Source organism: Tamandua tetradactyla, chromosome 13 (genome assembly GCF_023851605.1).
Source record: "Tamandua tetradactyla isolate mTamTet1 chromosome 13, mTamTet1.pri, whole genome shotgun sequence".
Classification (NCBI taxonomy): Eukaryota; Metazoa; Chordata; class Mammalia; order Pilosa; family Myrmecophagidae; genus Tamandua; species Tamandua tetradactyla.
This window is the reverse complement of record NC_135339.1, coordinates 7,776,791-7,794,944: the sequence shown is the minus strand read 5'-3', so window position 1 is coordinate 7,794,944 and position 18,154 is coordinate 7,776,791. Positions and strand designations below refer to the sequence as shown.

General features: G+C 40.0%; 1 protein-coding gene across 1 annotated transcript in view; it reads left to right on the top strand.

The window, feature by feature from the left end:
• Positions 1 to 18,154, top strand: part of LOC143654615 (phosphatidylinositol 3,4,5-trisphosphate 3-phosphatase TPTE2-like) — a gene marked incomplete at its 5' end in the record, with an annotated part of 57,316 nt that overhangs the window by 25,442 nt on the left and 13,720 nt on the right. The window contains 2 exons of the mRNA XM_077126489.1: positions 3,848 to 3,928; positions 7,152 to 7,257. Of these exons, the coding sequence (XP_076982604.1) occupies positions 3,848 to 3,928; positions 7,152 to 7,257 (187 nt within the window). The remainder of the gene's footprint in view (positions 1 to 3,847; positions 3,929 to 7,151; positions 7,258 to 18,154) is intronic.

Genomic DNA, 18,154 nt, shown 5'->3' with positions numbered 1-18,154 from the left:
CTTTCTTCCACTCTTTAGGGATATTTGGGCTATGCCCACTCTAACTTTTTCACATTGGAAAGGGCTGTCGATAATATGGGAGAGAGGAATGGAGCAAGTTGATGTTCTGGAGAGGCTGGCCCCTCTGCATTTCAGGACTTATCTGGTGCAGGGACCCATGTGAAGATTGTAAGTTTCTAGAAAGTTACCCTAGTGTGTGGAACCCTTGTAGAGTCTTCTATAACAGCCTAGGTGTTCTTTAGGATTGGTGAAGAATTGTTTTGGTTGGGAGTTGGCAAGTTATGATATGCAGCAGTGTCTAAATGAAGTATGTATAAGAGTGACCTCCAGAGTAGCCTCTCAACTCTACTTGAACTCTCTCAGCCACTGATACCTTATTTGTTACACTTCTTTTCCACCTTTTAGTCAGGATGGCATTGTTGATCCTATGGTGCCAGGGCCAGGCTCATCCCTGGGAGTCATCTCCCATCTGCCAGGGAGACTTTCACTCCTGGATGTCCTGTCCCACATAGGGCGAGGGCTGTGGTTTCACTTGCAGATTTTGGACTTAGACAAAAGAGGTCCTCCGAAAGTAACTCTTAGGCATACCTATAGGTAGGCTAAGCTTCACTGCTACATACGTAAGCTTCACAAGCTCAAGCCTCAAGATCAAGGGCTTGGCGTATTGATTTGGGTGTCTCTAATGCTTGACGCAGTATCAGGGGCTTCTCCAGTTGTAAAGTTTAATAGTTCCATAATTCTTCCCCCATCTCTCAAGGGGCTTTGCCAAGACATTTGATTATCTGCTTAATATACTCTGGGAGCTATCCAGGCATTACATTATGCTATTCAGGATTAGCTCCCTTCAGTTTTGCCAATGATTATCTCATGTACTTTGGAGCTCCTTGATTGGGAGCTTAAACTTTTATGATTGTTATATCATCTTGGTGAATTGGTCCTTTTATTAATGTATAGTGTCCTTCTTTGGCTCTTATGATGTCTTTGCATTTAAAGTCTCTTTTATTTGATATTAGTATTCTACTGCTTTCTTTTGGTTACAGCTTAGGTGGGACATCTTTTTCCATCCTTTCACTTTCAAGCTATTTGTATCCTTGTGTTTAAGATGAGTGTGTTGTAAGCAGCATATAGCTATGCTATGGCTACATAAGCTATGCTTATTATACTCCCCCGAAACTTCAGACCTGGAAGCACTTAAGGCAGCCATCTTAGCAGGCTGTTTGTAATAAACAATTTCTCAGGCCCCACAGACTGGGCTTTGTCTGTCGGCATCTTGATATGCTTAGTGATCTTCTGTTGCCTTTGTGGCATGTCAGTATCTCAATAGGGTGGCTTTGGAAGTTGATTTCCTTTAGTAATTTAAAGCTTTGTATTTGTAGAATAGACGTGGAGCAAGATGCAGGTTGTGGGGTGGTACACAACAGTGTAGTGAGGGGTTGTGGCGCCGGTATGAGCATGGGTGGGAGACACTTGTGCTCGTGCCTGTGAGCATGGGGTACAGGACGCTGGGTTGTGGAGGTATGGTGGGGCCATGGAGGTGGGGTGCAGCTCAGGCAGGCCGTAGAGCGCAGGAGCAGGGTGCAGCATGGAGGACACAGTGGTAGATGGGAGGCAGATGGAGGTGCCTGCGGATGCATGTAGGTTGGTGTCCAGGCAGTATGTGGGTAGGTGCGTGAAGCTTGGGGGTCATGGGTATCAGAGTGTAGAGTACAGGGGAGAGAGGTCAGGGCACAGGGAAGGCAGGGCATGGGTATTATCTTGCATAAGGGGAAAGGTCCAGCGGGGCTGAGATGCAGATGCACTAGTGTGGGGGAGTGGGGCCCTGGCACAGTTGTGCAGGTGGGGGGGTTATTAGGCAGGGGTGCATGCATGTGCAGAGCAGTGGCCATGTAGCACAGGTGTGCATGTGAGCACCTGCCAGGCATGGGAGCAGAGTACTTGTGCATAGAGATGGGGCAGGGTATTAAGGTGCAGGGATCAAGAGTTTGGTGCGCAGATGCAGGGTTGCCCAGCAGGGTGGATGTGGCTGTGCGAGTGCACGGGTCTGTGGGGTGGGGGCCTGGTGTACGTGTGTGCAGTGCTCAGGGGCAGCAGCTGGGATTGCACTTGAGTGAGCTGGGGGCAGATGTGGTCCAGATGCACACTTCAGTGCTTGCCCAGAATTAGGGGACATGGCAGGGTTGTGCATGTACACATATCTGGGGGGATGGACAGTGATGTACACATGCACAAAGCTCAGTGGGGTGGGGCAGGGTTGGGTGATTATATGGACTGGGGATAGGTGTGGCCCATGCATAAAAGTGAGCCTCTGCAGCCCGGATTTGCAGGTGACTGCCTGCAGGGAGCAAGGAGGGGCATTGAGGGGTCGAGGGGCTGGGCTCCAGTGCATGGGTCTGGGAAGGGTTGGGGCAATACATGCATGCACGGGCTGAGGGTGTGGGGTCGGAACGCACTGGGGTAGTGTTGGGGCAGATAGCTTGGATGTGATGGGTGGAGTTGGTGATAGGGTTTGGGTGTGGGGGAGTCGCAGGGTGGGGCCAGCGTGGGTTAGGATAGTGCGTTCAAGGAACGGACTTGGTTTGTCCCTGTCACCTTATATGTGCACTCTTGATGAAGGTTTTTTATGAATTCCCAAGGAGAAGCTGGCTGGCTGAAGTAGAGATGGAAATTTTCCTCATGAAACAATAACTTCTCACCTTCTACTGATTGGATGAGACATCTCTCATTGTTGAAGGCAAAGTTGATTGTAGGTGCAATCAGCCTTTAATGCAATCAACTTATTAATTATTTAAGTCCTCTGATATCAGAGGCAGTTCATAACTCTCTTATTCACAACTGCCAAAATATGGAAGCAACCTAAGTGTCCATCAGCAGATGAATCAGCAAACAAAATGTGGCATATACGTACATACAGTGAAAAAGGAATGAAGATCTTATGCAAGCAATAACATGGATGAACCTTGAAGATACCATGTTGAGTGAAACAGTCCAAACATAACAGGACAAATACTGAATGATCTCACTGATATGAAATCATTAGAATAAGCAAATTCATAGAGTCAGAATCTAGAATAAGGTTACCAGGGACCAGGATAGGGGCCCCTGGGCATGGTAATTGTTGCTTAATTAGTTCGGATTTGCTGTGTGGGGTGATGGAAAAGCTTTAGTAATAGATGGTGGTGTTGGTAGCGCAACACTGCGACTGTAGCTAACACCTATAATTAAACATTTGAATGTGGGTAAAAGGGGAAATTTTTAGATTGGATATGTGTTAGCTAGAATAACAATTTTAAAAACAAATATGGGACTGTACAACACAAAGAACCCTAATGTAAACTATGAACTATATTTAGTAGTAGAATATTAACAAATGCACCACATTAATGCAAAGTGTTAATAATAGGGAAAACTGTGTTCCTGCATGATTTTTCTGTAAACCTAAAACTTCTCCATTAAGTAAAAAGTTTGAAAGCCACTGATCTAGAGCCCTAGAAACCAAGAGACCTGTGTTCCAGGACTCTTTCTGCTGTAAGTGGCTCTGTACAGCTCCATGAAGGGTCATTTGGGAATTTTTTATTTGTTTGTTTTGTTTGTATGTTCTCACTATAAAGTGGTAGGACGGGTTGGACCAGATGATCTCTAAGGTCTCTCCAGTTCTAAAATTCCGGGTCTATGTAAATCTTAAATGAGAGAAATGCATGATGTGGCTTTGATTTTGTTATTTTCGGTAGCCTCTGCCCAGAGAACACTGACGTAAGGAAATAACAAGATTTTAGACATTTTAAAAAATGCTTTAAATAGGAAAGGGAAAAGTATACACATCATTGTTGGATTTTCCTCTTTTCTCTAGGAAAGCCTTTATTATTTTGGAGAACGAAGAACAGATAAGACTATTAGCACTAAATTCCAAGGTGTAGAAACACCTTCTCAGGTAAAAGTTTTCTTTAAAAAGAAGGTGGGGGCATGAAGCTTTGGGGGGTGGTCAAAGAGTGATGCCTAGTACTTTGTTTAATTTTTAGTCTCTGACAATCATGCAACAGCACCTGTGACAGGCCAAGTGGTCTTGATCCTTTCCAAAGCCTAAGACCTGCATCTCAGGGGCAGCTCATGCTTTGTGATCATTAGATTCTCCCCAGAGCATCCTGCTATCCATTTTTATATTGGTTATTGTTTAGAGTTCAGGAGTTGAATCCCCTCTCAAAATAGGTTGCAGATCCCTGAAGATTATGTAGTCATCAGTCTTTCATTTCCCTATGGAGTGGAACTGAATCTTTCACAAACTCCTGCTGGGGCAACTGTATGCTTTCAGAGCATCACAAGGACTCTTTCTGCAGACTCCTGTGTGTGTGTGTGCACGCACACATGTAGGAGAAAGAGAGAGAGGTGGGGAGGAAGTGGGGGGGCAAGAGACTATATTTTAAAAGAGAAAGGAATGGAGAATTAACATTTTTCAAGAACCTATTATATACCCGACACTAGTGAACTTTTACATATATTATCTCATTTAATTATCATAATGCCCATATGAAATATATACTATTACCTTATTTTTCCTTTTAAAATATTTTATTATGGAAAATCTCAAACATATAAAAGAGTTGAGAAATGATATGAAAATCCCCTCACCCTCATCAAACAGCTTCATCCATTCCCTCCCCACTCTCCCCTGAACCTGGATTGTTTTGAAGAAAATGCAGTCATCATCATTTTATCCCACAAGTAATTCAGTCTGAAATCTAAGGTAAAGACTCTGAAAAAAACCACTTAACATACTTAAAAATATTATATCTTTAAAAAACACCTTAATATCCAGTGTCTAGTACTTTAAATTTCCATAATTGTCTTTAAGGCTTTTATACATTTGGCTTATTTCACTCAGGATCCAAATAAGGTCCGCACATTTCATTTGGTTGCTGTATCTCTTGGGTCTCTTTTGATTTATAGTTTCTCCACCTCTCTATTTTTATTCCTTGTTATTTGTTTATTGAAGAAATCAGGACATTTGCCCTATAGAGTTTACAACATTCTAGCCTTTGCTGAACCACAGAAATGAGCATAAGGGCTTTATGTTCACTACCTCGTCTAATATTCGCAACAACTCTATGCTAGGTGCTATGATGGCTCCCATTGTACAGATTGGGAAATTGATGTTGAAATTAACTTTTTGAAACAAGAACTCAGATCCAGGTCTTTCAGATGCTGAAGCTGTCATGTCCCATTCTGTACACAGCTTCTCATTCCTATTGCCTTTTCTATATTGTCCCTTAGACTGAAGTGATAGTTGGTTCAGAATTCTTAAGTGGATGTGGGTGTAAATGTGAGTTTTTCTTTGAGTGAAGTGATGGAACTTGAAAGGCATCCATGACCTTTGTTGGCAGAACACTATTGGCCCCTGAGCTTTTTAGTTTGGGACAAAAGAACTTATCCTTAACCACCGGTGGTCACCCAAGCAAGAAAAGGATAGCCATATGCCACAGGCTAAAAGTAATACACTTCCTGAAGCCCAACTCTGATCACATCGTTTCCATGCTCAAAATTCAGAAAGCCTCCCCACTCCAAATGGAAACAAATCCAGATGTTTTGACCTGGCACTCGAGATCTTCTACCATTTTATTTTTCTAGCTGCTTCTTCCATATTTGCATCCACATGTCCTACTCTTTAACACATTTGTGCTGTTTGCGATTCCTTACACTTGTAAACATTTCACCCACACATACCATTACTCTTGTGAGTCCCTTTTCCTGGAATCCCCTTCCTTTCCCAGCCTGAGGTTGCCTTTTGCTTTTTCAGTTATCACAGTCCTTTGTATTTCTTTTAGGGACTTAAGTCACTTTACTCTCTAGCTGTTTGAAGTGACCACTGCTTTATCCCTGTTGAGAGCCAGGACCACAACCTAGCCATCTTTCCATTCTTCACATACCAGAGTACCTAGCATAGTGACTTTGTTTGTAGTGTAGTGAGTGTTTACTCAATACGTGTCAGTTGTATAAAATTCTAATACAAGCTATTGTTGTTTTAGGTTTAGGAGAATGAAGAGTGGGAATAAAAGCAGTTTGCAAGCCATGGTGGGAGATCGAAAATCTAGAGTCAGAAGCCAGGGGGATTTAAGATAAAGCTCCTTCAAAAAGGCACCCTGAACATCTCCCCTCCCCCATTTCTTCTGCAGTTATGCACAGTTCCCCATAAGCTACAAGTTCATCTCTTCTGATTCACTAGGATAGCAGTGCAAGGATTTAGCATCAGAGTGGAGAGTTGCATTGGAGGTCCCAGGACAGAGTTCCCTCTGAAAATTGATCCCAGGTTGTGGGGGGGGGGGGGGCGGGGGCAGGCAATTCCCAGTACTGTCCCATTGTGACCCAACACTTTGAGCCACTATATGAACCCCGTTTTATCCACTTCTGAATTAAGAACTTACATTAGCCTTTCTCATGACTGGCCCTTTCCAATGGAAGTTAATTTTATTAACACTTTCCAATAGGTGGAGAAAGGTCTGTCAACTTTTAAGTTCATTTGATTCAGTACTAGAACTCTAATGGAGAGAAGAAAGATTCAAGGAGAGTCCTTGTGAGCAGCTTTCCATAGGAAGGAACTAGGCTGAGAGAATTCTGGGCTTCCTTGCAAAAATGAAATTAGAGAAATGGAGAGTGAAGAAACTCTAACTGACAAGAGACAAGAGAAAAATAACATGCAATCTACTAATGCCTTATGTATTCCTCTTGAGTTTTCACATCCACTGTTCTCCCATGCCTCAGGGACTACTCTACCCACCAAACCACAGCCTTCCTCCAACAGTCACAATGAAACTCTTTCAAATCCAAACAGAATTTTTCACAGTTGCAATTAGTGGTGTCTTGCTGTAATGTTGTAGCTGTTTTGTTGTTTGTTCTGGTTCGTTGCCCTCTCTATCATAAGCAATCTATAAGCAAGACCTATCTCCTTAGTTTCACATCCTCATAATATTTAGTTCTGGATTTTTTCCCAGGTAGCTATGCAGTTGTGAGACAACATACATAAAAATGCCTAGTTATGTAATGAACACCCACTATAGCTTCTGTAGTTAATTACTGACCTTAACAAGCTCTATAAAAAAAATAGGAATGCTGACCTTAGACTTTTCTTGTCCACTTAAATTGAGGCTTCTGTTGTCTTGCAGCATAGATATGTTGGATATTTTGAGAAAGTGAAAAATATCTACCAGTGGACTCTCCCTCCAAGAAAACCACTCGTAATAAAAAGAATTGTTATTCATTCAATTCACGGTAAGTGCTTTAGCTATAATGAAGAACTGGACAGAAGGGCCAGTGTTCTTAATATTTAGAAGGATTTTGTTCATAATTCTATATTCAGACAATCCCAGCTCATAACTATCTTTGTAATGCATCTTCACATGTGAACTCATACTCTGAAATTGCCCATCAGTCCAGTGATCCTGTGGACCTTAGCCAAATCTTAAATGTCCTTCACTTCTCCCTTTTCCAGCTCTGATCTTGCCTTTACAGATATCACCAGGATGGGGCTCCATTCACCCCCTCCCTTTTTTTGCTCTTATGACCTAAGCCCAGGGTGGCCTTTTAAGAGTGGAAGCGCTAAGAGAGAAGAAGAGCTTGTGAGCCCTTGAGGCCACTTCTTTCTCATACATTCTCATACATACCAACTCATCTTGGTAGCGGCATCCCAGGCCAGTACTGTCTCCCACCTACTCCTTTCAGAGACTTTTCTTCTCAGCACCCTAGTTTCTCTCTTTCCCTTCCCTCCTCACCTGTAGCCCTCTCACCTCAGCAGTTCCACCAAGATGTCTTCAACACCTGACCTACAAATAAATTTTAGTTCTTCTTTTTAAAAATGACTATTGAGTTTTAGGGCCAGACCTTGTGCCTTTAAGGAGTCCTTGGGTAATAAATCAAAGAGAGGACTAAGTATACAGATAAAGAGCTATCCAAGGTTTTCTGGGCATCAGAGGTAGCCCCAGCACAGCCTGGAGGGTCAGGGCCTAAGGATATAGCACTTAAGTCCTTCTTTGGAATACCTGAAACTGCATGAAAATGAAAAGGTTTGGAAGAAAGGTGGCCTCTATATGGGTGTCTTTCAGTATCAGAAGTAAAAATCCTTATAAACTTCAGAAGAGCTGATTTTTTGCCCGCTTCAGGAAGTAGGGAGACAGCTGAAAATGTGGCTGGGGCCCACCACTGCCCTGGGAGGCAGAAAAGTTGGTCAGATATATCATCCATCTCTGGGACTTAAGAAGGAAAAGAGAGGGGATGAGAGGAACTGGCCTCATGCCCATCTCTCTGCTCATCCATCATCCATATTGCTTCTCCATGCCATCCAGTAGGTGCAAAATCAGGGACATCCCAGTGTGGAGGGGATGGAGCATCACCACTCTCACTGCCTGAGATACAGCAAGGGGAGCTATTGCTGAATTTCTGAAGCAGAGCTCCACATGACTCTTCCAACAGTCAGATCAGGGAGCACTCTCCATGCTGAGGACTGCGCCTCAGAGATATGGTGCAAAGATTCTAGCATCCACCCAGACAATATAAGACTTAGCATTTTTTTAATATGTCATCCAATTACTCAGAAATAAAAGAATCTTTTTAAAGTATATAAAAACTGCCTAGTCAACAAATAAATTACAATAGTTAGTTAAAATGCTCTTTCTCAAATTACTTACATATGTTTATTTCCCCAACACATATCGCCATCACCTCTTGTTGATGGAGAGGCATCTTAAAGAGGTATCATGAGCAGATTAAGTAGGTCTCTAGCTTCTGAAAACAAACTTCAATCCAGTAGCATTGTTTCTGTGGGAAAATTTGGTCTTGATTTCCAAATAAGCATTGTACAAGCAGAGCCTTGGAACACAGCCTGTTTAGCAGGAGCTTGCCTATGTATATAAATGAGCAACTGTTTGTGAAAAGGCTTTGTAGACTGTGAAGCCCGTTGTGACTTCTCCTTGGAATGTGTGTGAATTATGAGAGACAGGATTGTGGTGGAGACTAATGGCTGACCTCACTCAGCTGTTGTCAGACCAGAGGTGCCAGACTTCCTCAACAGGGGGGTGGGGTGGGGGAGAGCATGCCTTCTCCTCCGCTACCTTTGCACACTCAATGGGACCCAGCAAAAAGACCTCTGCTACTTTACACTGTAGTGTAAGGCAATATGGAGTGCAGTTGGAGAATTTTCTTCCACTGAGACATTTAAACCCAATTGTAAAATCAACTTGGTGGTGTGACAGCCTGTATTGTGCCCTGAGTGTTTACTCTGCCTCGGTTTCCTCTTTGTTAACAGTGGGAAGAATGGTGTCTTTATGAACCTTTGTGCATATTGACTATTCCAAGTAGGCAAACAGACAATAATGTCTAGTCTTAGTGTAATGGGGTTTTAATGCATTTCTCTAATATGAACAATGAGAATAGAAATAGTTTCTTAAAATTCTAATCTTAAAATATTTTTAACAAGTTCCAGAATTATGAACATTGTTTCATCCTGCCATCATATCCTAAGACTGATTTCTCTTTCACAATTATTTTGAATTTTGTTTGAACCCTGTAGGAACCCACAGTAGATTTAGTTAAACATGAAAGGTGGATCCCACCCGTCAGCCCTGCACAGAGGCACCATGCAGGCCTCTGGCACATAACTGAACTCCCATCTATCTCCCAGAAAGTGAAGTTCTGGTAAAGGAGATGGACCAGAGTACTGGGCTGTCTCTGGGACTTAAGAAGGAAAAGAAAGGAAATTAGAGGAACAAGCCGAGGGACAAGATGCAATTTGTAATCCTTTATAAAATACAATCCTCATTAACTGATTCCACTAATTCAGAGTCTATCAGGTTTGGTATTGGCCTTGCCAAAGTTGCTCTTATGCTGTCCATGAAATAAAGTATTTCTTCAACAAACAAGCAAAAAACACTAAGGCAGAAATGTATAGAACAGAGGACCTCATCCGAATTTTATAGGTATTACTGGTGAAATCTGGTGGGTAGTTTCTTGAGCTTGGTTTTCTAGCCTCAGACTAACATAAAACAGAGGCTTTTAAAAAGTCCAAGCTGAGATTCCTTATGAGGACTTCCATACAGAAGTAGAATTTGTTGCCCTAAGCATCTAGCAGAACAAATTGAAGGAGGCATGCATGGTAAGTTAAAATTCTTACTGCATTTATGTAAACAAGCAGGCCAAACCTAATGAGGTTAATCTACTTTGAAATAATAATCTTCCCTGAGATTATTATGATCATAGGGGTAGGAAGACTGTCAACAAAAAGTATGAGAGACTTTGAAATTGGCAGTTTCTTTTCTAGTGTGCCCTTCCGGGTTATGCCCTTTCATTGTCTCTGAATATTATTACAACTTTGTAAATTGTAGAAAACTGTAAGTAATGCAAATGTTTTTTTCCATGGAAATGCAAATTAATTGTATCCAGTGGAATAAAATCGATTATTGATCCTTTGTAAATGCATTTCATCATTTGTTACCAGACTATAAATGTGCATTACTTTGACTTCTTTGAGGCAGTGGTACTATTTTACTGGTTCCTTGTTAGTGAGTGAGTGAAATAAAATTTGGCATGCAGTTAGAAAAAATGCAAGGTACAGACAGTTCTATGATATGCAACCATATATATATTTACATATATTCATATTCGTGTGTGTATGTAGCAATATATATATGTACAAACGTGTGTGTGTGTCACTTCAGAGGGGAGGAGAGGGTGGGGAGTTATTGCTTACTAGGTTGTTTTCTATTTGAGTTCATGGAAAAGTTTTGGTAATGAATGGTGTTGAAGGTAGGAAAAAATTCTGAATGTAACACAACTCAAAATGGTTAAAATGGAAAATTTTTGTTTTGTATGTATGTTATCACAACAAAAAAAATTTTAAGCCTCTTGGAGAATGTGTATTCAAATTTAATTATGTCTGCATAAAGGTACAAAAACTAGTAATGGTAAGAAACAGATTTTTAAATCATGTAAATACAAATTATTTTTAAATTTTTATATGTGTGGAAATTAATTTAAGCCTATAAATCAATGCCTTCTCCTTGTCATGTGAGAGGTATTTAAGTTGAAGTTCTACATTTCCTTGATTTCTGGCAGACATCAGTAGAAAGAAGTCCTGCAACTAGAATGGGGCAGGTGGAGCTGAAGGAAGGAAAAAACTCCTAATGACAAATTAATAATATGCTATTAGTGAAAACAAAATTAAATGGAAAGAAAACAAATACAGTGACGAGTGAATAATCAAGACTGACTTATATGCCTTTTGACAAAATATGGTAACAGAACACACTCCTGGGTACTGTTGGGCAACAGAATCTCTCAACAACTAGCACAAACTAACAGAACCATCTTCCTCCAAACTCTAGAAAACAGTTAAAGAGTTCCAGTAACTCAGCGAGTATAGACTCAAAAAAATGCACCTTTAAAACTTGAAGTTCACATTACCCTCGCTGGTGCCCCCCACCCCCACCCACCCCCACACTCTTCCAGTGACGTGGAGCCAGCCTTCTCTCCACTGCGGCTTCCTGGCACTACTCACTCTGGAGCAGAGGAAACTCTAAGTGCATATTGAGAAGCCATTATTTTGATGCCAGTCTATCAGGTGGTTGCCTAAAATACTTAAACCAGGAAACTCCTCTCTGGTTTGACCTCTAGAACTTGTCCTGTAGACAGAAGCAGCCTCTAATAACTAAAGTAAGAAACTACTGAGTCAGAGTATCCTGGGGCACAGGATTACCCTGCTTTAAATATAAAATAGAGCATTTAGGAGTGCCAGAAAGTCTTTTTCACAGGAATTACAGGGGACATTGGAATTCCTGGAAAGGGGAGAATTCCTGAGGCCAGGAGCAAGTTCAGGACAAGATACTGGCTCAAAAGAGAGGACCCTGTACTTCATATTTGCCTTAGACTGATGATCGCGATAGGAGAGCTTAACTCTGAAGGAGAGCACCAGCCAATGCAGAGCCAATTTGCAAATACTGTGAAAGATCTTTTTTACATTGATTCGTTGGTTTTTGTTAGCTGCTAGCTCTCCAAGAACTCTCTGACATATGGCCGGATAAAAACTTAAAGAACTAAGAATTCAGGGACTCAATTCAAGGGGAATCCTTAAAAATATTATATAGTTTCCAACAAAAGATCAAGAAAACAAACAGGAGGGATGATCCATCCAGAGGAACAAGATAAAAATCCAGAAACCATCAACAAAAAAGACAAGACTTTGACGTGACAAATACTTTTTTCTTTCTTTCTTTTCTTAAAGCAGGTTTTTTGTTTTTGTTTTGGCATGGGCAGGCTCTGGGAATCTAACCCGGTTCTCCAACATGGCAGATGAAGATTTTGCCACTGAGCCACGGTTGCCCGCCTGCCTGCCCTTTAAAGCAGTTTTGAGATAAATTCATATATCATACAATACATCTAAAGTTTACAATCAATGTCTCCTAGAATATTCACGAAATTGTGCCTTCATCACTGTTAGGCACGGATTCATTCCGGATTCTACATGAGACAGCAGGGGTTAAAGATGAATAGTTGATTGCTAGAGAGAAAGAAACAGAGTGAAAGCAAGGAGAGAGCAAGCAGGTGGGAGCCGGGGAAACCTGCTAGCAAAGGAGCAGTGGCTCCAACTCCCTTTCTCACAGCTTGGGTTTTTAAAGGAAAAAACACGCCAGGAGGGGTGGGGGTGATGTGTGGCTGCAGGCATCACCGGGAGATATCAAGCTGGTGCAGATCATGGCTCATGGTTATCTGGCCTCTGGTGGGTGGGGTGTTGGCACGTTAGTGCTCATCTATCTTGCCAGCACATCAGGTCCTGTCAGAGAAGCTGCTGAGGGAGAGAAATGAAGGCACCCCCATGCCACAGAATCCATTTTGTATGTCAAGTTTCATTTTCTGAGACCTGACAGTCACCATGATTGTAACTGAGAAATCAGGATTTAAAGGATGATTTTAATTACTGAATCATTATATAAATGTTCCTTTTGTTTTGGGGCATTTTGGAGTAGTCAATGGAGAGTACCTGGAAGCTCTAAACTATAATTAAGCTGTCTGGATATCTGAAATGATTGTAAAAGCCCTTGTCTTGTGCCTTTGTGACTATAAGAGCTGTTACACCCTTCAACTGGTCATTTTCTTGTAGAGCAAAGCCCTAATGCTAATGAAGTCAGATGTTAACTAGCCTCAGCCCCTATGTTTGTTAATCATATCCACTGAGCTCTGCTATTGAAAGCTAACTTGTCTCTTCTCCTTCTGGCTCACACCTGTAGTACTGAAGTGATAGCTCTGCCACTCTTCCTTTCAATTTATGTTAACAATGTTGACTTTTAAAGATAGATAGCTCTACCTCCCTTCCTTTCAACTCTTGTTAACTTATGTTAACAATGTTTTCTTTTCTGCTTTGAACTTACTTTCCAAAATGACCTCATCTCTCCTTGCTAGATTCCTTAAAAACCTTGAATCCCCTCAACTCAGAAGACAGATTTTGGGCCATTAGGTTGACTGTTCTCCTGCTACATGTGTGATAATACATGTTTCTCTCTTTGAAACCCCTGTGTCTCGGGAATTGGTTATTGAGCACAACAGGCAGAAAAATCCACAGCCTTTGTCCGGTGACACAATCAATTCTAGAACATTTTCACCCTGAAAAGGATTCAGTATTTTACAGTCCCATGGTTCATCTTCTGGCTTTCCTTATAGTGACATACATGACCCTAAACTTTCCATTTCAACCACAATTATACTCACATATCAGCACTGTTAATTGCACTCACATTAATGTGCTATTATCACCTCTTATTCATTTCAAAACATTTACAATCAACCTTACTACATATTCTGCACAAATTAAGCACCACCTTCCCATTCTCTGCCCTCTTCCTATTTTCTGGTGACTAATGTTCTCAAGACTAAAGCAATGAGTTGCTAGTTCAAATTAGTGAGGTCATACAATATTTGACATTTTGTGTCTTGACTTATTTCACTAAACATAAAGTTATTAAGGTTCTTCCATGCTGTCACATGCAACATAACATTTCTTCTTACAGCTGCATGATAGCCCATCAGATGTATATACCACATTTTGTTTATCCATTCATTGGTTCATGGACACTTGGGTTGTTTATATCTTTTGGAAGGTGTGAAAAAGTCTGTGTCCCTACTTTCAGTTCTTCTGAGTATAAACTAGTAGCTGGACTGCTGGGTCATGTGGAAGTTCTAAGCATCACTTACTGAGGAACAGCCAAATTATCTTCCACAGCAGCTGTATCATTCTACATTCTACCAACAGTGAATAAGTGTTTCTATTTCTCTGAATCCTCTTCAACACTATCAGTTTTCTGTTTTCTTAGTAGTGGCCATTCTAGTGGGTGTAAAATGACATCTCATTGTGATTTTGATTGGCATTTTAATGGTATTTAGTGAAGTTGAACACCTTTTTATATGCCTTTTAGTCCTTTGGAAAAATGCCTATTCTTTTGCCCATTTTTAAATTGGATTGGTTGTCTTTTTACCATTGAGTAATAGGTCCTCTCTCTATATATCCTGGATATTAAACCCTTACCATATGGCTTGCAAATATTTTCTCCTATTGACAAAGGACTAAAGTCCTTTGAAGCACAGAAGTATTCAGTTTTGAGGCAGTCCCATTTACCTATATTTTTTTCTTTGATTGCGTATGCTTTGGTGTAAGGTCAAAGAAGTCTCTAGTACCATAAGATCTTGAAGATGCTTTCCTACATTTTCTTCTAGAAGTTTTTGTTCTAGCTTTTATATTTAGGTCTTTGATCCTTCTTGAGTTAATTTTTTACAAGGTGTCAGATAGGGATCCTCTTTCATTTTTTTGGATATGGATATCCAGTTCTCTCAGTACCATCTGGTGAAGAGACTGCTCCAGTGCAGTGAACTTGGGAACCTTGTCAAAAATCAGTTGACCATAGATATAAGAGTCTATTTCTGAAATCTCAAATCAATTCTGTTGGTCAGGTTGCCTATCCTTATGCCAATGCCATGCTGTTTTTTACCTCTGTAGCTTTGTAATATACTTTAAAGTCAAGAAGTGAAAATCATCCAACTTCATTTTTCTTTTTCAAGATGTTTTTTTTTGGCTATTTAGCGCCCCTTACCCTCCCGGATAAATTTGGTAATTGCTTTTCCAATTCTGCAAAGTAGGCGGTTGGAATTTTTATTGGGATTGCATTGCATCTTTAAATTAATTTGAATAGAATTGCCGTCTTAACAATAGTTAATCTTCCAATCCATGGACACAAAATGTCCTTCCATTTATTTAGGTCTTCTCTGATTTCTTTTAATAATGGTTTGTAGTTTTTTCAATACAGGCCCTTTTCATCCTTGGTTAAGTTTATTCCTAGATATTTGACTCTTTAATTGCTATTATAAGTGGATTTTTTTCCTGATTTCCTCCTCAAATTGCTCATTACTACTCTGCAGAAACACTACTGGTTTTTGCATATTGAGTTTCTATCCCACCACTTTGCTGAACTTATTGGCTCTAGTAGCTTTGTTGTAGATTTTTGGGGACTTTATAGGCATATGCAAATAATGAAATTTTTTCTTCTTCCTTTCCAATTTGAATGCTTTCTATTTGTTTTTCCTGCCTAATAGCTCTGGCTAGAATGTGTAGCACAATGTTAAATAACAGTGGTGATGGTGGGCATCCTTGTCTTGTTACAGATCTCAATGGGAAAGTTTTCAGTCATAACAATGTACAGTGTAACTTATTGTACATTCAGTACAAGGTTAGCTGTGAGTTTTATCATATATTCCCTTTATCATATTGATAAATTTTCCTTCTATTCCTATATTTGAAGTCTTTTTATCAAGAAGGGAGACTGGATTTTATCAAATGCCTTTTCTATATCAATCAAGATAATCATGTGGTTCTTCTTTGATTTGTTAATGTGGTATATTAGATTAATTTATTTTCTTGTGTTTAACCCTCCTTGCATAAATGCGATAAAACCCACTTGATCATTGTATATGATTCTTTTAATGTGCAGTTGGATTGTAATTGCAAGTATTTGTTAAGGATTTTTGCATCTATATTCATTAGAGAGGTTGGTCTGTAATTTTCCTTTTTATAGTATCTTTGCTGATGCTGGCTTCAGAGAATGGATTAGGTCGTGTTCTCACCTCTTCAATTTTCTGGAAGAGTCTAAGCAGAATTGGTACTAATTCTTCTTGGAATGATTGGAATGATCCACCAGCAAAGCCAGCTGGTCCTGGGTTTGCTTTGTTGGGAGGTATTTGATGACTGTTTCAATCTCTACTTGTGATTGGCTTGTTGAGATCTGTTTCTTCTGGAGTCAATGTATGTTTTTCACATGTTTCTAGACAGTTGCCCATTTCATCTAAGTTGTCTAGTTTGTTGGCATTCAGTTGTTCATAGTATCCTCTTATGTACTATTTTACTTCTCTGGGGTCAGTAGTAATGTCCCCCTCTCATTTCTGAATGTATTTTTTTGCATCCTCTCTCATTTTTCTTTGTCAGTCTCACTAAGGCCTTGCCACTTCTATTGGTCTCAAAGAACCAACTTTTAGTTTTCTTGATTCTCACTATTGCTTTTTTGTTCTCAATTTCACTTATTTCTGTTCTAATCTTTGTTATTTATTTCTTTCTGTTTGCTTTGGGATTAGTTTGTTCTTCTTTTCAAGCTCTTCCAGGTATGTAGTTAGTCTTTGATATTAGCCCTCTCTTCTTTTTAATGTAGGCATTTATGGCAGCACATATTTTTCTCCCAGCACTGCCTTTGCTGCATCTCCTATGTTGGAGATGCTGTGTCCTTATTTTCATTTGACTTGAAATATTTACTAATTTCCCTCTCAATTTCTTCTTCAATCCACTGTTTGTTTAACCTTCATAACTTTGTGCATTTTCCAGTCCTCCACCTGTTGATGAATTCCAGATTCATTTCATTGTGATCAAAGAAAGTGGCTTTGTATAATTTCAGTCTTTTAAAACAAAGACCTTTTTTTTTGTGGCCCGACCTGTAGTCTCTTCTGGACAGTTATACATAAGCACTTGAGAAGAATGGATATCCTGTATATGTCAGTTAGGCCTAGGTCATTTATCAAATTATTGAAATTCTCTGTTTCCTTTTGGATCTTCTGTCTAGATATTCTATCTATTGATATGTCTGTTGACATAAGTAGTGTATTGAAGGCTCCAATTATTTATTGTAATATATCTGTTTCTCCCTTCAATTTTCCTAGTGTTTGCTTCATGTATTTCATGACACCCTGTCTAGGTGCATATATATTTATGATTATTATTTATTCTTGGTGGATTGCCCCTTTCCTTAATATATAATGTCCTTCCTTGTCTCTTATAACAGCTTTGCATTTAAATTGTATTTTGTCCTGGCTTTTTTTTCTTTTCTTTTCTTCTTTTTGAATACTGTTCGTGTAGAATATCTTTTTCCCGTTTTCACTTTTAATCTTTTTGTATCCTTGGGTCTAAGGTGCATGTGTAAACGGCATAAAGATGACTCCTTTTTTAAAATCCATTCCACCAGTCTCTGTCTTTTGATTGGAGAGTTTAATCCATTAACATTCAATGTTATTACTATAATGGAAGTACTTACTTCAACCATTTTGTCCTTTGGCATTCATATGTCATTCTTTGTCTCTCTTATTACCCTGTTAGTTCCCTTTACTGATACTCTTCATTTCTACACTCTCCTCCAAGCCTCTCTCCTGTCCTTTCCTGTCAACCTGCAGGAATCCTTTTAGTATTTCTTGTAGAGTAAGATACTTCTTAATGAACTCCCTCAACTTCTGCTTATCTGTGAATGTCTTAAACTCTCCCACATTTTTGGACAGTTTTGCCAAATAGACAATTCTTAGCTGGCATTTTTTCTCTTATACTATCTTTTTATATCAAGCCACTGCTTTGTCACCTCCATAGTTCTGATTAGAAATTGGAGTTTAATCTTTTAGGCATCCCTTGTATGTAATGAATTGCTCTTCTCTTTTTTTGAGATTACATGGACCAGGTATCAAACCCAGGTCTCCCTCATGGCAGGCAAGAATTTTACCATTGAACCACCAGTATACCCGTGAATTGCTTTTCTGCTGCTGCTTTCAGAATTCTCTCTTTACCTTTAGCAATTTACATTCTGGTCAGTACATGTTTTGGAGTAGATCT